Source organism: Chondrus crispus, genomic scaffold (assembly GCF_000350225.1).
Source record: "Chondrus crispus Stackhouse genomic scaffold, scaffold_10, whole genome shotgun sequence".
NCBI lineage: Eukaryota > Rhodophyta > Florideophyceae > Gigartinales > Gigartinaceae > Chondrus > Chondrus crispus.
Window position 1 is genome coordinate 189,272 of NW_005178942.1, and position 13,661 is coordinate 202,932.

At 55.3% G+C, this 13,661-nt stretch overlaps 5 protein-coding genes; 2 read left to right on the top strand and 3 right to left on the bottom strand.

Moving 5' to 3' along the window:
- The first annotated feature begins 2,129 nt into the window (after window positions 1–2,129).
- On the top strand, window positions 2,130–3,146 carry CHC_T00008498001 (probable adenosine kinase). The gene has a single exon (XM_005712581.1). It carries the CDS (start codon window positions 2,130–2,132, stop codon window positions 3,144–3,146), a length of 1,017 nt encoding a protein of 338 aa, XP_005712638.1.
- An 87-nt stretch (window positions 3,147–3,233) lies between these two features.
- CHC_T00001451001 (hypothetical protein) lies at window positions 3,234–5,676 on the bottom strand. XM_005712582.1 is given in 2 exon segments: window positions 3,234–3,315; window positions 3,316–5,676. 1 exon segment carries the CDS (start codon window positions 5,674–5,676, stop codon window positions 3,316–3,318), a length of 2,361 nt encoding a protein of 786 aa, XP_005712639.1. The 3' UTR covers window positions 3,234–3,315.
- A 104-nt stretch (window positions 5,677–5,780) lies between these two features.
- Window positions 5,781–7,452, bottom strand: CHC_T00009284001 (programmed cell death protein 2). XM_005712583.1 is given in 3 exon segments: window positions 5,781–6,175; window positions 6,176–7,162; window positions 7,163–7,452. The coding sequence occupies 1 exon segment, from the start codon at window positions 7,160–7,162 to the stop codon at window positions 6,176–6,178; it is 987 nt and encodes a 328-aa protein (XP_005712640.1). The 5' UTR covers window positions 7,163–7,452; the 3' UTR covers window positions 5,781–6,175.
- Window positions 7,453–7,935: 483 nt separating this feature from the next.
- On the top strand, window positions 7,936–9,092 carry CHC_T00009498001 (UDP-glucose 4-epimerase). XM_005712584.1 is given in 2 exon segments: window positions 7,936–8,970; window positions 8,971–9,092. 1 exon segment carries the CDS (start codon window positions 7,936–7,938, stop codon window positions 8,968–8,970), a length of 1,035 nt encoding a protein of 344 aa, XP_005712641.1. The 3' UTR covers window positions 8,971–9,092.
- A 387-nt stretch (window positions 9,093–9,479) lies between these two features.
- CHC_T00001452001 (hypothetical protein) lies at window positions 9,480–9,770 on the bottom strand. Its single transcript, XM_005712585.1, has one exon. It carries the CDS (start codon window positions 9,768–9,770, stop codon window positions 9,480–9,482), a length of 291 nt encoding a protein of 96 aa, XP_005712642.1.
- Window positions 9,771–13,661: the final 3,891 nt, after the last annotated feature.

The window sequence follows — 13,661 nt, forward strand, 5'->3', positions numbered from 1 at the left end:
CGCCGGCGACTTCAACCTTAACGCCGACGCACAGGCCTTCGACCGCCTGCGTGCGCGCGGCATGGTCGAGGTCGTGTGCCCGCCGCCGCGCGCGGGCGCGCCCAAGCACCCTTACACCGTGCTGCACGCGCCCACCACCGCCGGCGGCCAGTGGTTCGACAACTGGTGGCTCGCAGACGCGGCAAGGGCGCAGGTGGCCGACGCGTGGTGCTTCGAGTTTGGGGGGAGGCTGAGGAGCATGAGACAGAACGGGTACGAGTATGCCGGCGGGCGGCGCAGCGCGTGCAGCGATCACCTACCGCTCGTCGTCGCGCTCAGGCTGGACACCGCGGCGGGAGCGCGTGCGAGTGGCGAGGGGGAGCAAGTCACGCCCGATGGAGGGGGCGGGAGGGCTGGACACGTGCGCGCTATCGTTGAGCTCAAGCCTGTCACAGGAGCAAGAGCAAGAGTAGACTAGTGTCTAGACGGCAAGTGACAAATCACTTTGCCTTATACGTGGTCACCTTTTTTTTAACAAAAATGTATACATTAAATCGAAATTTTATAAAGTCAGTTTAGACGCCATTTCTTTAACGTATGTGCCCTCGGCAATAATAACCAAACCAACATCCTGCAAAACATTGGGATAGCACTCGTCAACACACAGAATGACGTATGATACACTTCTTACAGTAGACTCTCTCAGTACTTAAGCCACTGTCCCCCCAGTAAACGGCGACGGCGGGTGCCATCATCTTCCTTCGTCACAGGTTATGGTTCCCCACGCTACCGCGCTACAGTACTTTAACCACGGGTGAAATTGACTTTTCTGTTGGGTACCTTGGGTACCTCTTGCAAAGTTACCACCGTCACCCCTTGTTCGCTACAACTTTTCCGCTTTCACCCGTCTGTTGCCACCAAAATGCACCTGATCGCCCACCTAAACGCAACATTATCTCAAAAAAATGTTGAAACATGTGTACACGTATGATACAGGGAATCCCGTATCAAACGTGTTCCCGTATCATATGTGTACACGTGTCTTCGATACAGGAGTCGCACAAGTAGCATCGGCTCCCCCTGAAATTTAGAAAAATAAAGGTTACGGTAGTTTGTGTCGAGAATCCGAGGCAAAATCCATGATCTATTGTTGAGTTAACGCCGAGACAGAATGAGTTTAAGATCTAGTGCCCCTTACACTTTAAATATTTGTCACCCCAACACTGACAGAACTACGTACGCCAAGGAAAAGGTCGAGGCTTCTACTGTACACAATCCGACAGTCGCGGAAGCCGAAGGCCAGTAGCGTATTTAGTGGCAGTATCCGATGGAAGAGGAGTACGCGGAGGGAGCAGTAGGACGTTAACGAATGATTCATCTACAGTAAAGTTGTGTTTTTGTTAACTCTACAGTATCGTGCCTTTCTACCAGTGTGGGGAGCTCGCCACGTCTCCATTGTGCACGCTCTAGGAGCAAACCTCGCGACCTGTGTCATGAGAGCAAAGTTTGATCTCATGACACAGGTCGCGAGGTTTGCGTGCGTTTGATCATCAAACGCACGCATCAATTTTACTGACAGTTTGCGCCGGACCAGAGGTCCGTTACTACCACAGGAGCGAGAGTACAGTAGTCGTTGACGCCCCCCTCCTGTGATATACAGTACTGTAGCATCGGCCTCCCCTTGAAAGTCAGATAAATAAACGAGCACAGGGAGAGTACACTTGTCGAGGGAATCCTGGATCATACGTGTACAACTCCAGTAACGTATTGATTCAATACGACGTACAGTATTGATTGATCAATACGTACTGGAGTTGCACACGTGTGCGCGCCAGACATCTGAACAGATGTCTGTTACACGTGAGCGATGCTTGTTTCATACACGTGTGTCCGGGAGTGCTCGGGAGAACACATGAACAGTTTTGAAAAACTTTGTGAATTCTATGCTTGCTTGTGCCCACGGGCGGACATACCCATCCCCGACGTCCATTCTCCCCCCATCCGCACCACTTCCTCCCTAATCCATTCCACCCAAAACCCATTCCCAGCACGCCGCCCGATCCTCTACCCCTGCCGCCCCGCACCCGCGACAGCCCCCCCTCCCCACAATGACGATCGAGCAAGCCGTCGCCGAAGGCGTCATCCTCGGCATGGGCAACCCTCTCCTCGACATCTCCGCCGTCGTCACCGCGGACGTCCTAACCAAGTACGGCCTGGAGCCCAACAACGCCATCCTGGCCGAGGACAAGCACGCCCCGCTCTACGCGGAGCTCTCCGCGCGCCCGGACGTGACCTACGTCGCGGGCGGCGCCACGCAGAACTCGATCCGCGTCGCGCACTGGCTGCTGCAGTCCCCGCGCGCCACATCCTACTTCGGCGCCATCGGCAGCGACGCCTTCGGGGACACCATGACTGCGTGCTGCCAGGCCGACGGCGTCAACGTCCACTACTTTGTCAACGCCTCCCTCCCCACGGGCACGTGCGCAGTCGTCATCACGGGCAACAACCGCTCCTTGGTCGCCAACCTGTCCGCCGCCAACACCTACCCGAAGGAACACCTCGACGACAAGGAGCAGTGGGCCGTGGTCGAGAAGGCATCCATCTTTTACACCGCAGGCTTCTTCCTCACCGTGTCCCCGCAGTCCATGCTCGCCGTCGGCGAGCACGCGGCCGCAGAGGGCAAGACCATGTGCTTCAACCTCTCCGCCCCGTTCCTCATGCAGGTCCCGCCGTTCCTGGAGGCCATGAAGAACCTCCTGCCGCTGGTTGACGTTTGCTTCGGGAATGAGACCGAGGCCGCCACCCTGGCGGAAGCTATGGGATGGGGCACCAACGATGTCACCGTCATCGCCACCAAACTTGCCCAGTGTGAGAAGAAGACTGTGCGCCCCAGGACCGTCGTTTTCACCCAGGGCGCCCAGCCGACCGTTGTCGTCGTGGCCGATGCGACCCGCGTGTGGTCCGTCACCGAGTACCCTGTCCTCCCAATCAAGCCCGAGGATATCCTCGATACCAACGGCGCGGGAGATGCGTTTGTCGGCGGCTTTCTCGCGGGGCTCGCAAAGGCCGTCCCGATCGCAGATTGCGTGCGCTACGCCAACTACGCCGCCAACGTTATTATTCAAAAGTCTGGCTGCACGCTTCCGCCCAAACCCACTCTATCGTGATAGGTGAGCTTGCGTGCTCTACGCTGTAAACGAAAGAGTAATTTTTCCCTCGTAAAACTATCGTACTGTGAAGACACTCCAAAAGTCTTTTCGGTTCTGCTTTTCGTTTACCTCTCTCTCCTACCGTTTCTCTTTTGACTCTGCCTATTTTTCAAAACCGTGCCACGTCCTACCGTTGGCTCGCATCATTCGCCATACCGTTCTCCAACGGTCGCCCCATAACTTTTTCTGAACTGTTTACCGCTGCGTTGGCAGCTGCATTATGAGAATGCTGCCCGTGATGCTTGCCTCCCTTGCGACCAAAACCTCCCCTTCGATGTCCCTGCCCTCCGCGCCCTCCTTGATACATTGGCCCACCCTGCATTTGTGCTACTCCATGTTGGTTGGAACTATACATATGCTGCGGGGGCTGTGACATTTGCGGTCCGCCGGGAACTTGACCGCCTGGATATGGTCCTGGTGCGTAATACGGGTAAGGCCCGGCTGGTATTCCCTGCGGACCCTGACCCACAACCATTGGCATATTGGGATTCATCTGAGGGTATCCATACGAGACTGGCATTCCTCCGCTGGGTGCGAATCGACTTGGCACCTGCTGCCCGGCGAAGGCTCCTGGAGGCGCCTGCATAAATTGATATGCCGAATTCCCTGCAGGGATTCCTGCTGGAACGGCCCCAGCGGGTACCATCATCCCATAAGATTGTCCATAAGGTATTTGTCCCATAGCTTGCATAGGCACCGGATAGCCTTGATGTCCTGGCTGCACATTTTGCACGTACTCTTGAGGCACCTGGCCCCCCGGATAAGGTGACATGGGATACGGCACTGGATTCACGGGGACCTGCTGCTTCTGCACGGCTGGTTCGAAAGGTTGGGCGTCGGGGTTCAGCTTGAACTCTGCAGCGTTGGGGTCCAGCTTGCTCTTCAGTTTTGTTTTTGGTTTCAGAGTTGCCTCGGTCGCTTTGGAGGAGGTTGGTTGCGGCGCCTTGACCTCTTCTGCTTTCGTTTGGGTGCTTCTGTCCCCGGAGGCTTTTGGATCGGCTTTGGGAGTGGGTTCAACTGCTTTCTTCTCAGCTGTTGTACCGATATTGGTGTTGCCAGAACTGTTGGCGTTGCTGCTTGACCGCCGGAGTTGTCCATTCCTTGAATCGAACTGCGTTCGAAACTTCTTAAAATCATCTGTGATCTTCTCCCGGTTTTCAGCAATGGAACGAATTTCGCGGTTGGTTTTGTATTTCTCAAAGCTCTTAATGTGTTCGGGCCCGAGGTTTGGTGTTTGAGCGTCCAGATTTAAAACTGCCACCGCCGTAGTTTCGGCGGCGGCCGGAGTCGGAAGAGGGGAGTTACGAGACTGACTTGGAGAGTTTCTTCCTGTGATTGTTTGCGCTCGTACTTTTGCAAGTTGGGGAAGGTTATCTCTGCTTGAGCGCATTGAATTAGATTTGGGTTTCTTCTCCATGACAGGGTCGCGCTCCTTGGTGTCGGCAGAAGGAGTGGTAGCGGGGGCCGAGGGTCCTGTCGAGCGAGAGGAGGTGCTCGATGATCTGTGGGCCGGTTTCCCGACAGGCGGCGCAGGCTTGTTCACTGTCTGGGGCACCTGGGCCTTGACCGAGCCCGCGGCGGCAGCGGCATACGAGAGCCTGGGGCGTTCGACGGGCGTAGCCTTACCCTTTGCCGCAGGCTTCCCGGCCGGCTTCGGGGGTTCCTTCATGGCCGCCCTATCGACGCCGCTGTGCAAAGTCTCCTCGTCGAAATCGGCATCAATTCCCTGGTTCCTCTCGATCCTCAGGTGCACATTGTCCGCCTGCTTGCCCTCAATCTCCAAAGCGAGCTTGGCGGCCTCTTTTTCGCGCTCTGCAAACCTTGCATCGCGCGTGTCTATCTTGGTAGTGTACTGGTGCTCGTCAAACGAAGTGGTGACGCCAAACTTATCCTCGTTGACCTGGAATTGGTCCCATTTCTTTCCAGGACGACCGTTGGCGAGGTCGCCAAAAGTGTGCTCATCCAGCGTGGCGGGGCGGCCCCCTACACCGCCGACTAACTCCGTAAAGTCATTGAACGGCTCGAGCTGGCGACCCGCGCCGGTGTTGCCCTTGGTAATGTCACCGTCAATTGCAAACCCTGCTTTCCTGGAGGCCGGCACGGGGGCCATTTTAATGACGTTCATGGGGCTAGCGGCGGTGACAGAGACAACGTGCTTGACACAGACACTGAACTTCCTGGCCACGTCGCCTCTCTTCTCGACGAAGGTGCCCAGCGGTTTGCCCTCCTTCGGCGGGCGGGAGCGGGCGTAGTTGAGGACAATGCGTAGACCGTCGGGGGCGTGCTCGGTGGCCGCGAAGAGACCCTTGTGGACGGCCCCGTCGACGGTGGTGAGGTTGACGTCCTTGGCCAGCAGGAGGTGAAGCACAGAGGAAAGGGTGGCGGAGGAAATGCCCGCAAAGGGGGAGGCGGACTTGTTGGCCGGACGGGAGGGACCGCGGTTCGAGGGGGGACCGGCGGCGCGGCGCCAGGACTTGCGGTTAGCCATGGTCTCAGAGGGAGGGAGGAAGGGTAGGGGAGGGAGGGGCGGGGGGGAAGGTGGATGCCGAGGGCGGGTAGAAGAGAGGGTGGGTGGCGAGAGAGAGGGCGCGTGGAAGGCAAGCGGTAAGAGTTAGGCGGAAGGAGTTTGAATTGGTTTGAAAATGGGGAAGGATACGGGAGGAGAACGGTGTGTGGAAGCGGACTAGCAGAGAAGGGAACTCTAAGAGTTAGAGTTGGGCGGGAGGGCAACGCGACGGCAGATGCGAGACTTCGGCGGTCGGCGGGGGGATGGGCGTCCGAAGGGGGAACGGGGGAGTGGGGGCTGGTGACGGGGCCGGCAAAGTAGGGTGGATGATCGAACGGATCGCGACACGCGTTGTGCGTGGTGGTCCAATCGGGACGGCACGTGCAGTTTAGCGGACCGGGAGGCGGGCGACTGCGTCGACCCTTGGCCGTACACGTGTGGCGCCCTCCACCAGGGCCGTCAGGACCTCCGCGCGGGTGGTCTACGGGGGGGCGTCGAATGCCTGCGCCCACGCCATCTCGCGGGCGTACACATCCCCCAGGGGACAGCTACGCGAGCACGAGTAGACAGCGATAGTCGCCCACTCCATGCCGTCGCGCAAGCGCTCTGCGACGGCCTCGATCGTCGCGCGCGCGTCGTCGTGCCTGACGTACCACGCCAGCTGCGGCATGACCTGCATCTCGAACACGCGCGGCGCGCCGCACCGCTGGCACGCCCCGGCTTCGCCGCACCGCCCGCCGCGCGCTGCCCACAGAGCCAACCCGTCCCATTCGTACCGCACCACTTGCGACGACGCGTACCCAACCACGCGCTGGAAATGACTCGTTGACGCGTCGTTGGCCCCTAACCCGCGCCCGCGCCCGCGGAATATCTCTTCGGGAAGCTCGTCGCCGTCTGCGTCTTGAAACGTGCCTCGCACAGGCATTTCGTCTACGTTTACAGCGGTACTGACGCGCGTCACCGTGCCCGAAGGGTGAGCATCACCGCTAGGCGGCAGCGTCTCGGCTTTCGCGTCCTCCTGCTCCCCGCCGCCCTCGCTGGCGTCGCCATTTGGCGATAGCGTTTCGACATGCGCGTCCTCCCCTTCACTGTCGTCCTCGTCGTCACTAGTATCCGGTGTGGGATGCTGCTCAGTGACAATCTCCATCTCGCGAAGCCTGCACTTGACCCTCCTGGCGTCCATGTCGTCCTTCGTCACGCCCCCGGCGCACTCGTCCTTGTGCCCCAGCTTCCAGTCCTGCAACTGGCAGGCCCTTGCGCAGTACGAGACGCGGTGACACTGGGCGCATCTCTTCGCAGCTGCAAAGCCGCATAAAACACAAACGTCTGGCTCCTTGATCAACTCGGGCTCCTCCACAGCCTCATACGGGTAGCACTGATTCCTTTGCGGAAGCTGAGCGCGCAGGACGGTGACGCAATCCGAACGGCGCTGGCAGGACGCGGAGGGGCAGATAGCGACGTAGAGCATGCGGTGGAAGGCTTCGTCGTGGGCGACAAGTTGCGGTTCGACGGGCGCGTAAATTTGCAGCAAGAATTGTTGCGGCCGGGAGCAGATTTTGCATCGGGGGGGAGGAGGGGCCGCCGTTGGTGGGAGGTGCAGCCACACGGGGCGGCCCCCGGCCTTGCTTGGGAAGGAGTAGGGGTGGAACGAGGTGGAGGGAGGGTCAGCGAAGCCCAAGACCACGGAGGCATAGCGGTGGGGGGCGTTGCTCATCGGGGGGGTGGCATCGGGAATGACGGGTGAGCGTGCAATAAGGAGGGGGGTGGCGACGGCGATGGCGGAAGAAATTTGAGCCGGTGCGGGGGGGAAGGAGGAGGACGGGTGGGGTAAGAGAGCCTGCGCGCCGTGTCGTGGTGGACACGTGTAACGGACGACGCATTTTCATTACAGTTGCCGAACAGTTACAGTGGTCTGTTGTTTCTTTTGAGAAGGCGAGCAATTGGATGGGCCAAGTGGATGATTGCAGACCTTCGTCGACTGACGTCATAAGGTGAGGTGTACACGTGTAGAGAGGTTTTAAAAAAAGAAGAAAAAAGAAGGCATGTCGCCGGGCGGTATCACATCTCGATCCTCTGACACCATTGATTCTCTTCACTTAGTTGCGGCCAGCAAGGGCCCGTTGCCATCAACCAAGCTCTTTTTACTATGCATCTTGCCACCGCTCCGCCCTGTCTCACCACCCCCCGCCCCCACTCCCGGCCCCACCTTCGGCCCCCACCCCCGTACTCCAACTCCCCACTATGAGCGAAAAGATCATCCTCGTCACAGGCGGTGCCGGCTATATCGGCTCGCATACCGTCCTCGAGCTCGTGCAATCCGGCCACAAGGTCGTTGTCGTGGACAACCTTGACAACTCGTCCGAGGAGTCGCTCATCCGCGTCGGCAACATCACGGGCAAGCCGGAACTCATCGTCTTCCGTAAGGTCGACTTGCTCGACTTCGCAGACCTCGAGGCCGTCTTCACGGAGTTCTCTTTCTTCGCCTGCATCCACTTTGCGGGGCTCAAGGCCGTCGGAGAGTCTGTCCAGCAGCCTATCCGCTACTACCACAACAACCTCACCGGCACCCTCAACCTCCTCAACTTGCTCACCAAGCACGACTGCAAGAACTTTGTATTCTCTTCCTCGGCCACCGTCTACGGGATGGTCAAGGAGATGCCCGTCACGGAGGACGCTCAGATCGGCGCCACAAACCCGTACGGACGCACCAAGCTCTTCATCGAGGAGTTTTTGCGCGATTTGCACAAGGCCGATTCGGAGTGGAACATCCTCATCCTCCGCTACTTTAACCCGTGCGGCGCCCACGCTTCCGGTCAGATCGGGGAGGATCCCACTGGCATCCCCAACAATCTCATGCCCTACGTCGCTCAGGTCGCCGTCGGTCGCAGGGAGCATCTCACCGTCTTTGGCATGGACTATCCCACTCCCGATGGTACTGGTGTTCGCGACTATATCCACGTTGTCGATCTGGCCAAGGGACATGTCGCCGCGCTTGATAAAATCCCGCAGAAGCCTGGCTGCGTTTCAGTCAACTTGGGCACGGGTAAGGGTTTCTCTGTCCTGGACATGCTCAAGGGCATGTCGAAGGCCTGTGGAAGGGAGCTCCAGCACAAGGAAGCTCCTCGGAGAGAGGGAGATGTCTCCATTTTGTATGCAGATCCCAAGTTTGCTAGAGAATTTCTCGGATGGGAAGCCAAACTTGGGGTCGAGGAGATGTGCGCCGATACCTGGCGTTGGCAATCAGGAAATCCCAACGGCTATGGTAAGGCTGACTAGCGTTCGCCACTTTCTGCAAATAGGCGCAGATCGCGGACTGTAGACGACTACTACAAGTTGACAGCACCTATGACCAGCTTTTGGAGACCGGGAATAAAGAGTTCATACGCAACTGAAACAAATGGGATCACCTGCGCTGTAGGTGAGCGAAAGCTTCTTGCTTCAAGCGCACGCTCGGTTATTGATAGGGAAGTACCTAGTCGTCAAATCCCTCTGATGGACAGTTAGTTCAAGCGGTCGACTCCGTACCCCTGCTCCCAATAACCAGAATTATAGACTACACTGAGATGCCCTCAGAAGCGCGAGTCTCAAGTGCACCTGCTCTTCAGGGACCTGTGATACGACGCCCTTACTACACGACATGCTCAAGATGAGATCAAAACGGAAATCTAACTCTATATCGGGTCGATGCGGGCCCTGAACAATGCTACGGTACGAGGCAGAACGGATATATGAAAGCCATCATAGATCTTGGTGTGAAAACTAGCTTCTCAGCACTGCACTTACGCTCAGTCTGCAGGTAAGTTGGTTCTAATCACCTGGCCGGATCCGTCTGCCTCGCAACCCCTGTTTCCATGCATATGTGCGATGATTGACAGGTGGATGATGTGTGTACACGGGTTTAAGCGAGAATGCCACATTTTGGACCCTTGTAATAAAGGAGATGGCGAATGATGTCTCCTGCAATGATCGACAGATATCGTGGACAGGTCCTTAGATGATGGTCTCCCCGGCGCGAGTGCCGGGCACGTTCCGTGAGGATTGGCCAGACTTATGGGAAAGACTGGATTGCTTCTCATGTGATGCGAAGGGATTTTCGACCTCAGTGGTCCTTAGGAATGAGATCCTCTCAGCTGCCTTAAGCAGTGCCGGTACAACTTAAGTCCAAAAGTTAGTATTGAATGGAGCTTTCTACTCCCATCCAGGAGGTTAGCGCAGCAAACTCATCGAATTAGGACACTGGCGGATGCTGAGATACTATTCTCGAACGATTCGGTACTTCTTGGCGCACAGAACCACGAATGCGGATGCGCACCTTTGCTCAAAAAGCCGTGCATGCGTTGCATGATGAGGAAAATCCCTTCCAGTGTATCTTGAAAGAAGAAGAATGCTTGTTGTGAACGAATTCTTGGCTTGTCGTATTTAACCCTTTCATGGCTTGGTACGACTCCACAATGCTGTCGGACGCATTCTGAAGGGCGCGATCTAGGCTTCGACTATCTCGGCGGCAGAGGCAACCCTGACGGCAGCCTGACGCTTTATTAATAATTTCGCTGCGAATGGCCACAGGCTTCATCGGTTGGCACCACGGTTGGCACCGAGTGGGCAGTTTCTGGTAAATATGGGATAAAGTAAAGAAAAAAGAGACCCGCCCGACGCCGTCGCGTTGCGTAGCATTCGTGCCCATTGAAAGTGCGTCGTTTGACAACACCATTACACGTGTACTTTCCGACACGTACAGAACGATCACAGCATTGCGATCCAGTTCCAAGGCCTTCACAGATGCTGCACATGCAGTCTTGAGGGAGGGTCTTAACTTGCCCGAGTTTGCCCGGGTTTGCTTGCCCCGAGCCATGATTTGCACTACTATTGGCTACTGGGCGTTAATATATGATTTGAAACTAAGTACGACCCTACACTGCAAGCTCAAGTTATGTCAGTGTGTAATGACAAATGTCAATCATATATTGGCTACTTTTGTAAGTTTGTAACTTTCGAATTTGGACGCTGTGCTCCGGTGGACGCAGTGCTTGCCCCGTGCCGAAAACATCCTCAACATCCCCTTTGCAAAAATCTATGCACCTGCCATCTCGCAAAGGCAACCCAACTCTACGAAGCACCTCTCTGCCGACTACTTTCCTGAAAATGGCTTCCACACCTCAATGCCACGTGCGCCGTTCTCCGCGCCTCTGGCGCATCTCTCTGACTCCCACCATTCGGAAGACGGGGGCCACCAACGCAAAGTCTCTCACTATTGCTTCCTCGTCTGCAGCGGACGTTTCTGACCAAATATTATCCCCCCCTCCATACGGTATGTACGACTGAATTCTTTGTCGTTAAAAATCCTGATGGCTCTGACAAAAGTCCATCCCCGTCCGAGATCTAAGGGCTTTGTGAATTTTCGGGGTCGAGGATAGTTTGAAATAGCTTGGTGCAATGAAAGGAGGGAGAATAGAGCTGCGGTTGCGGTTAGTGCGGTCGTAGCAGTGATGATTCTATTGCCGTGCATTGCGTAGGAGTGATTAGATTGAGAAGAAAGGAGGGGAGGCGAACGGCGATACTGGGCAGTGGTTGTAGATCCGTTTTTTGACCAAACAGCGCCGGCGATAGATACGCTATCCCGCGGAGTAGTAAGGAGAGAAGTAGGGGGTGAGATCAATTATTTATCCCGATGATCTGGGATCACCCGCAATGGCCACGTTCTGGGTCGGAAGCGAGCGACGCTGCAGCGTCTCGCGTCCATGTCGACGCGTCCCTGGGGCGAAGTTGTTTGACGCTGCAGCATGTCACGTCCCTGTCGATGCGTCCTCGGAGCGAATTTGTAGAACCCACAGTGTCCTCCCCGTTGCGTTCTGGCAATTTATGGCGCTGTATGCCTCTGTAAGTCAGCACCGTCGCTCTGGGACACCTGTTCATTACTAACGTAAGGGAAAGGACACCTGTCCACTACTAACGTAAGGGAAAGGCGTGTACTTACATTAATAAATTAATAAATGACCGGCAAACTCGGGCAAGCAAAGCAAACCCGGGCAAGTTAAGACCCTCCCTGAGAGCCACACCATCCTACACTGTTGTTAGTGTCAGAGTAACTGACTACACCCAAACATCGCAATTAGTCTGGGCTAGACTATAAAAAGGCAAGGATATATTTTCACCCTCACACGTAATAATGCGGACTGCACTAATATGTGTACCCGCACTATATGCATCACAACCTAAGATAGAGTAGACCAGACTAATTTTCAATGAACATATTAGTGAAGACTACACTATTTTGATAAACACGCTATTGTCCAATCATAACCAGTCCATGTTAGTATATCGACACATTTTACTCATCATCAACATCAACAACAGGAGCGCCATCGAAGTGATTTCTATACTTCTGCACTATCTCTTGCAATTTTGGAAACAGCTGGGATTCTTCCCATTGTCCGTTGATATTACAAGCAAGACCGGTGCGGATCATAGCCTTTCGGGCGTACCTCACTCCATCTGCATCACGCATCGCATTTACGTCCCTCACAACGGCTGCGGCCAAAGTCAAATAGTAATATTTTCCCGGGTTAGGAATTTTCCCAGAAGCCGCCGCAAACTCATTTCGCATAATTACGTCCATCTTATATCTATCCCATCGTCCACGCCATGCGTCCTTTAATTTTTGGATGACAAAGGAATCCGCCGGCTGAATCAAATCTGTAGCGTTAGGCGGAAAAAAGCGTAGTTCCGTGTTACACGCTCGCAACGCCTGCTCCAAATTCTCCGACATCCCATGCCCCCCACAATTGTCAACAAACAAAATACGTTTCCGCCCATGCGGCAAACATTTGAAAACCTTGGTCTCTGCCAAATATTGCGGAAAACCGTCTTGTCCATCCACCCTTTTGGGCCTGAACGATACCATACGCCTTGCACATTGTCTGGGACCCCCTGTATCGGATAACTTCTATTCGTATTCTGAAAAACCATAAATGGCGCTTCAATAACAGCATCCCTTCCACCAGAGATCCTAACCATCATCCTCATTCCCTCAAACCCCGAAACCACGTCGGAATACTTCACTTCAGCTTCGCCACATTTTCCCAATGTCCTTTGATTATCCAAATTAATCAGAAAGTGCGTTTCGTCTGCATTACACACGTCATTTTCGTCCATTGCTCCAGAACGAAATGCACGAGCAACCATCCCAAGGTGGTACGCCACATCCCTCTCAATATGGGATTGTTTGGCCGGCGATACCATGAGCTTCCCAGTTTGGGCCCTACTGACGATTTGGAAACGGTTCATGAATGCCTGTATCCAGCGGGGCGATATTAATTCAATAATTAATTTGTTCGATTTCAAATCTTTCAGATTGGCATGATACACCGCATTACGAGATTCACGGACCAGGTGAATTGCCAAATGACGGAGAAGTTTTGCGTTGAACTTCAGGCCGGACTTCCTCAGACGCTCAAACTCCTCGAGTAAGTCTGTATGCATTCCAATTACCCAACCCACCCATTTCCTTCCTCGACCGGGACAGGCCTTGATGTAGAAACGTTTCATGCCCGCGCGCGTGACGCGCGTAATCGAAAAGGGTATTCCGCGGTTGTTTGTCCCTCTTTGGTACTTCATCAGGGCTTCCCGGGTTTTCCACAGCCTACTCGCTTTTCCATTGTTCGCTTTCTCTGATCCCCGAAAAAGTGCTGGGAAATTGCGAACAGCTCGGGATGCCATGTGTTTGTCACCGTCTGTACGAGACGCTTCCACCATCCACGTTACGATCTTGACACGCTGTGCATGAGTAAGCACATTCTGAAGTGCCCGCTTCTGCGGTTTTTTGAGCTGAGGGGGTAGGGAAAGTGAATCTGATGGCGTGTCCAAGGGAGGTGTGGGGGAAGGATGCACCGTTGTACTGCTATGGTGCGGTTCTGTCGGGGAGGGGTGCAGATGGGAGGTGTTCGATGAGGCAGTTGCCACTGCTCGCT

Excerpts from the sequence above, each read along its gene's own strand:
- CHC_T00009284001 (XM_005712583.1), bottom strand. The coding sequence starts at position 7,162 with ATGCTCTACGTCGCTATCTGCCCCTCCGCGTCCTGCCAGCGCCGTTCG.
- CHC_T00009498001 (XM_005712584.1), top strand. The coding sequence starts at position 7,936 with ATGAGCGAAAAGATCATCCTCGTCACAGGCGGTGCCGGCTATATCGGC.
- CHC_T00001452001 (XM_005712585.1), bottom strand. The coding sequence starts at position 9,770 with ATGAGAAGCAATCCAGTCTTTCCCATAAGTCTGGCCAATCCTCACGGA.
- CHC_T00001451001 (XM_005712582.1), bottom strand. The coding sequence starts at position 5,676 with ATGGCTAACCGCAAGTCCTGGCGCCGCGCCGCCGGTCCCCCCTCGAAC.
- CHC_T00008498001 (XM_005712581.1), top strand. The coding sequence starts at position 2,130 with ATGGGCAACCCTCTCCTCGACATCTCCGCCGTCGTCACCGCGGACGTC.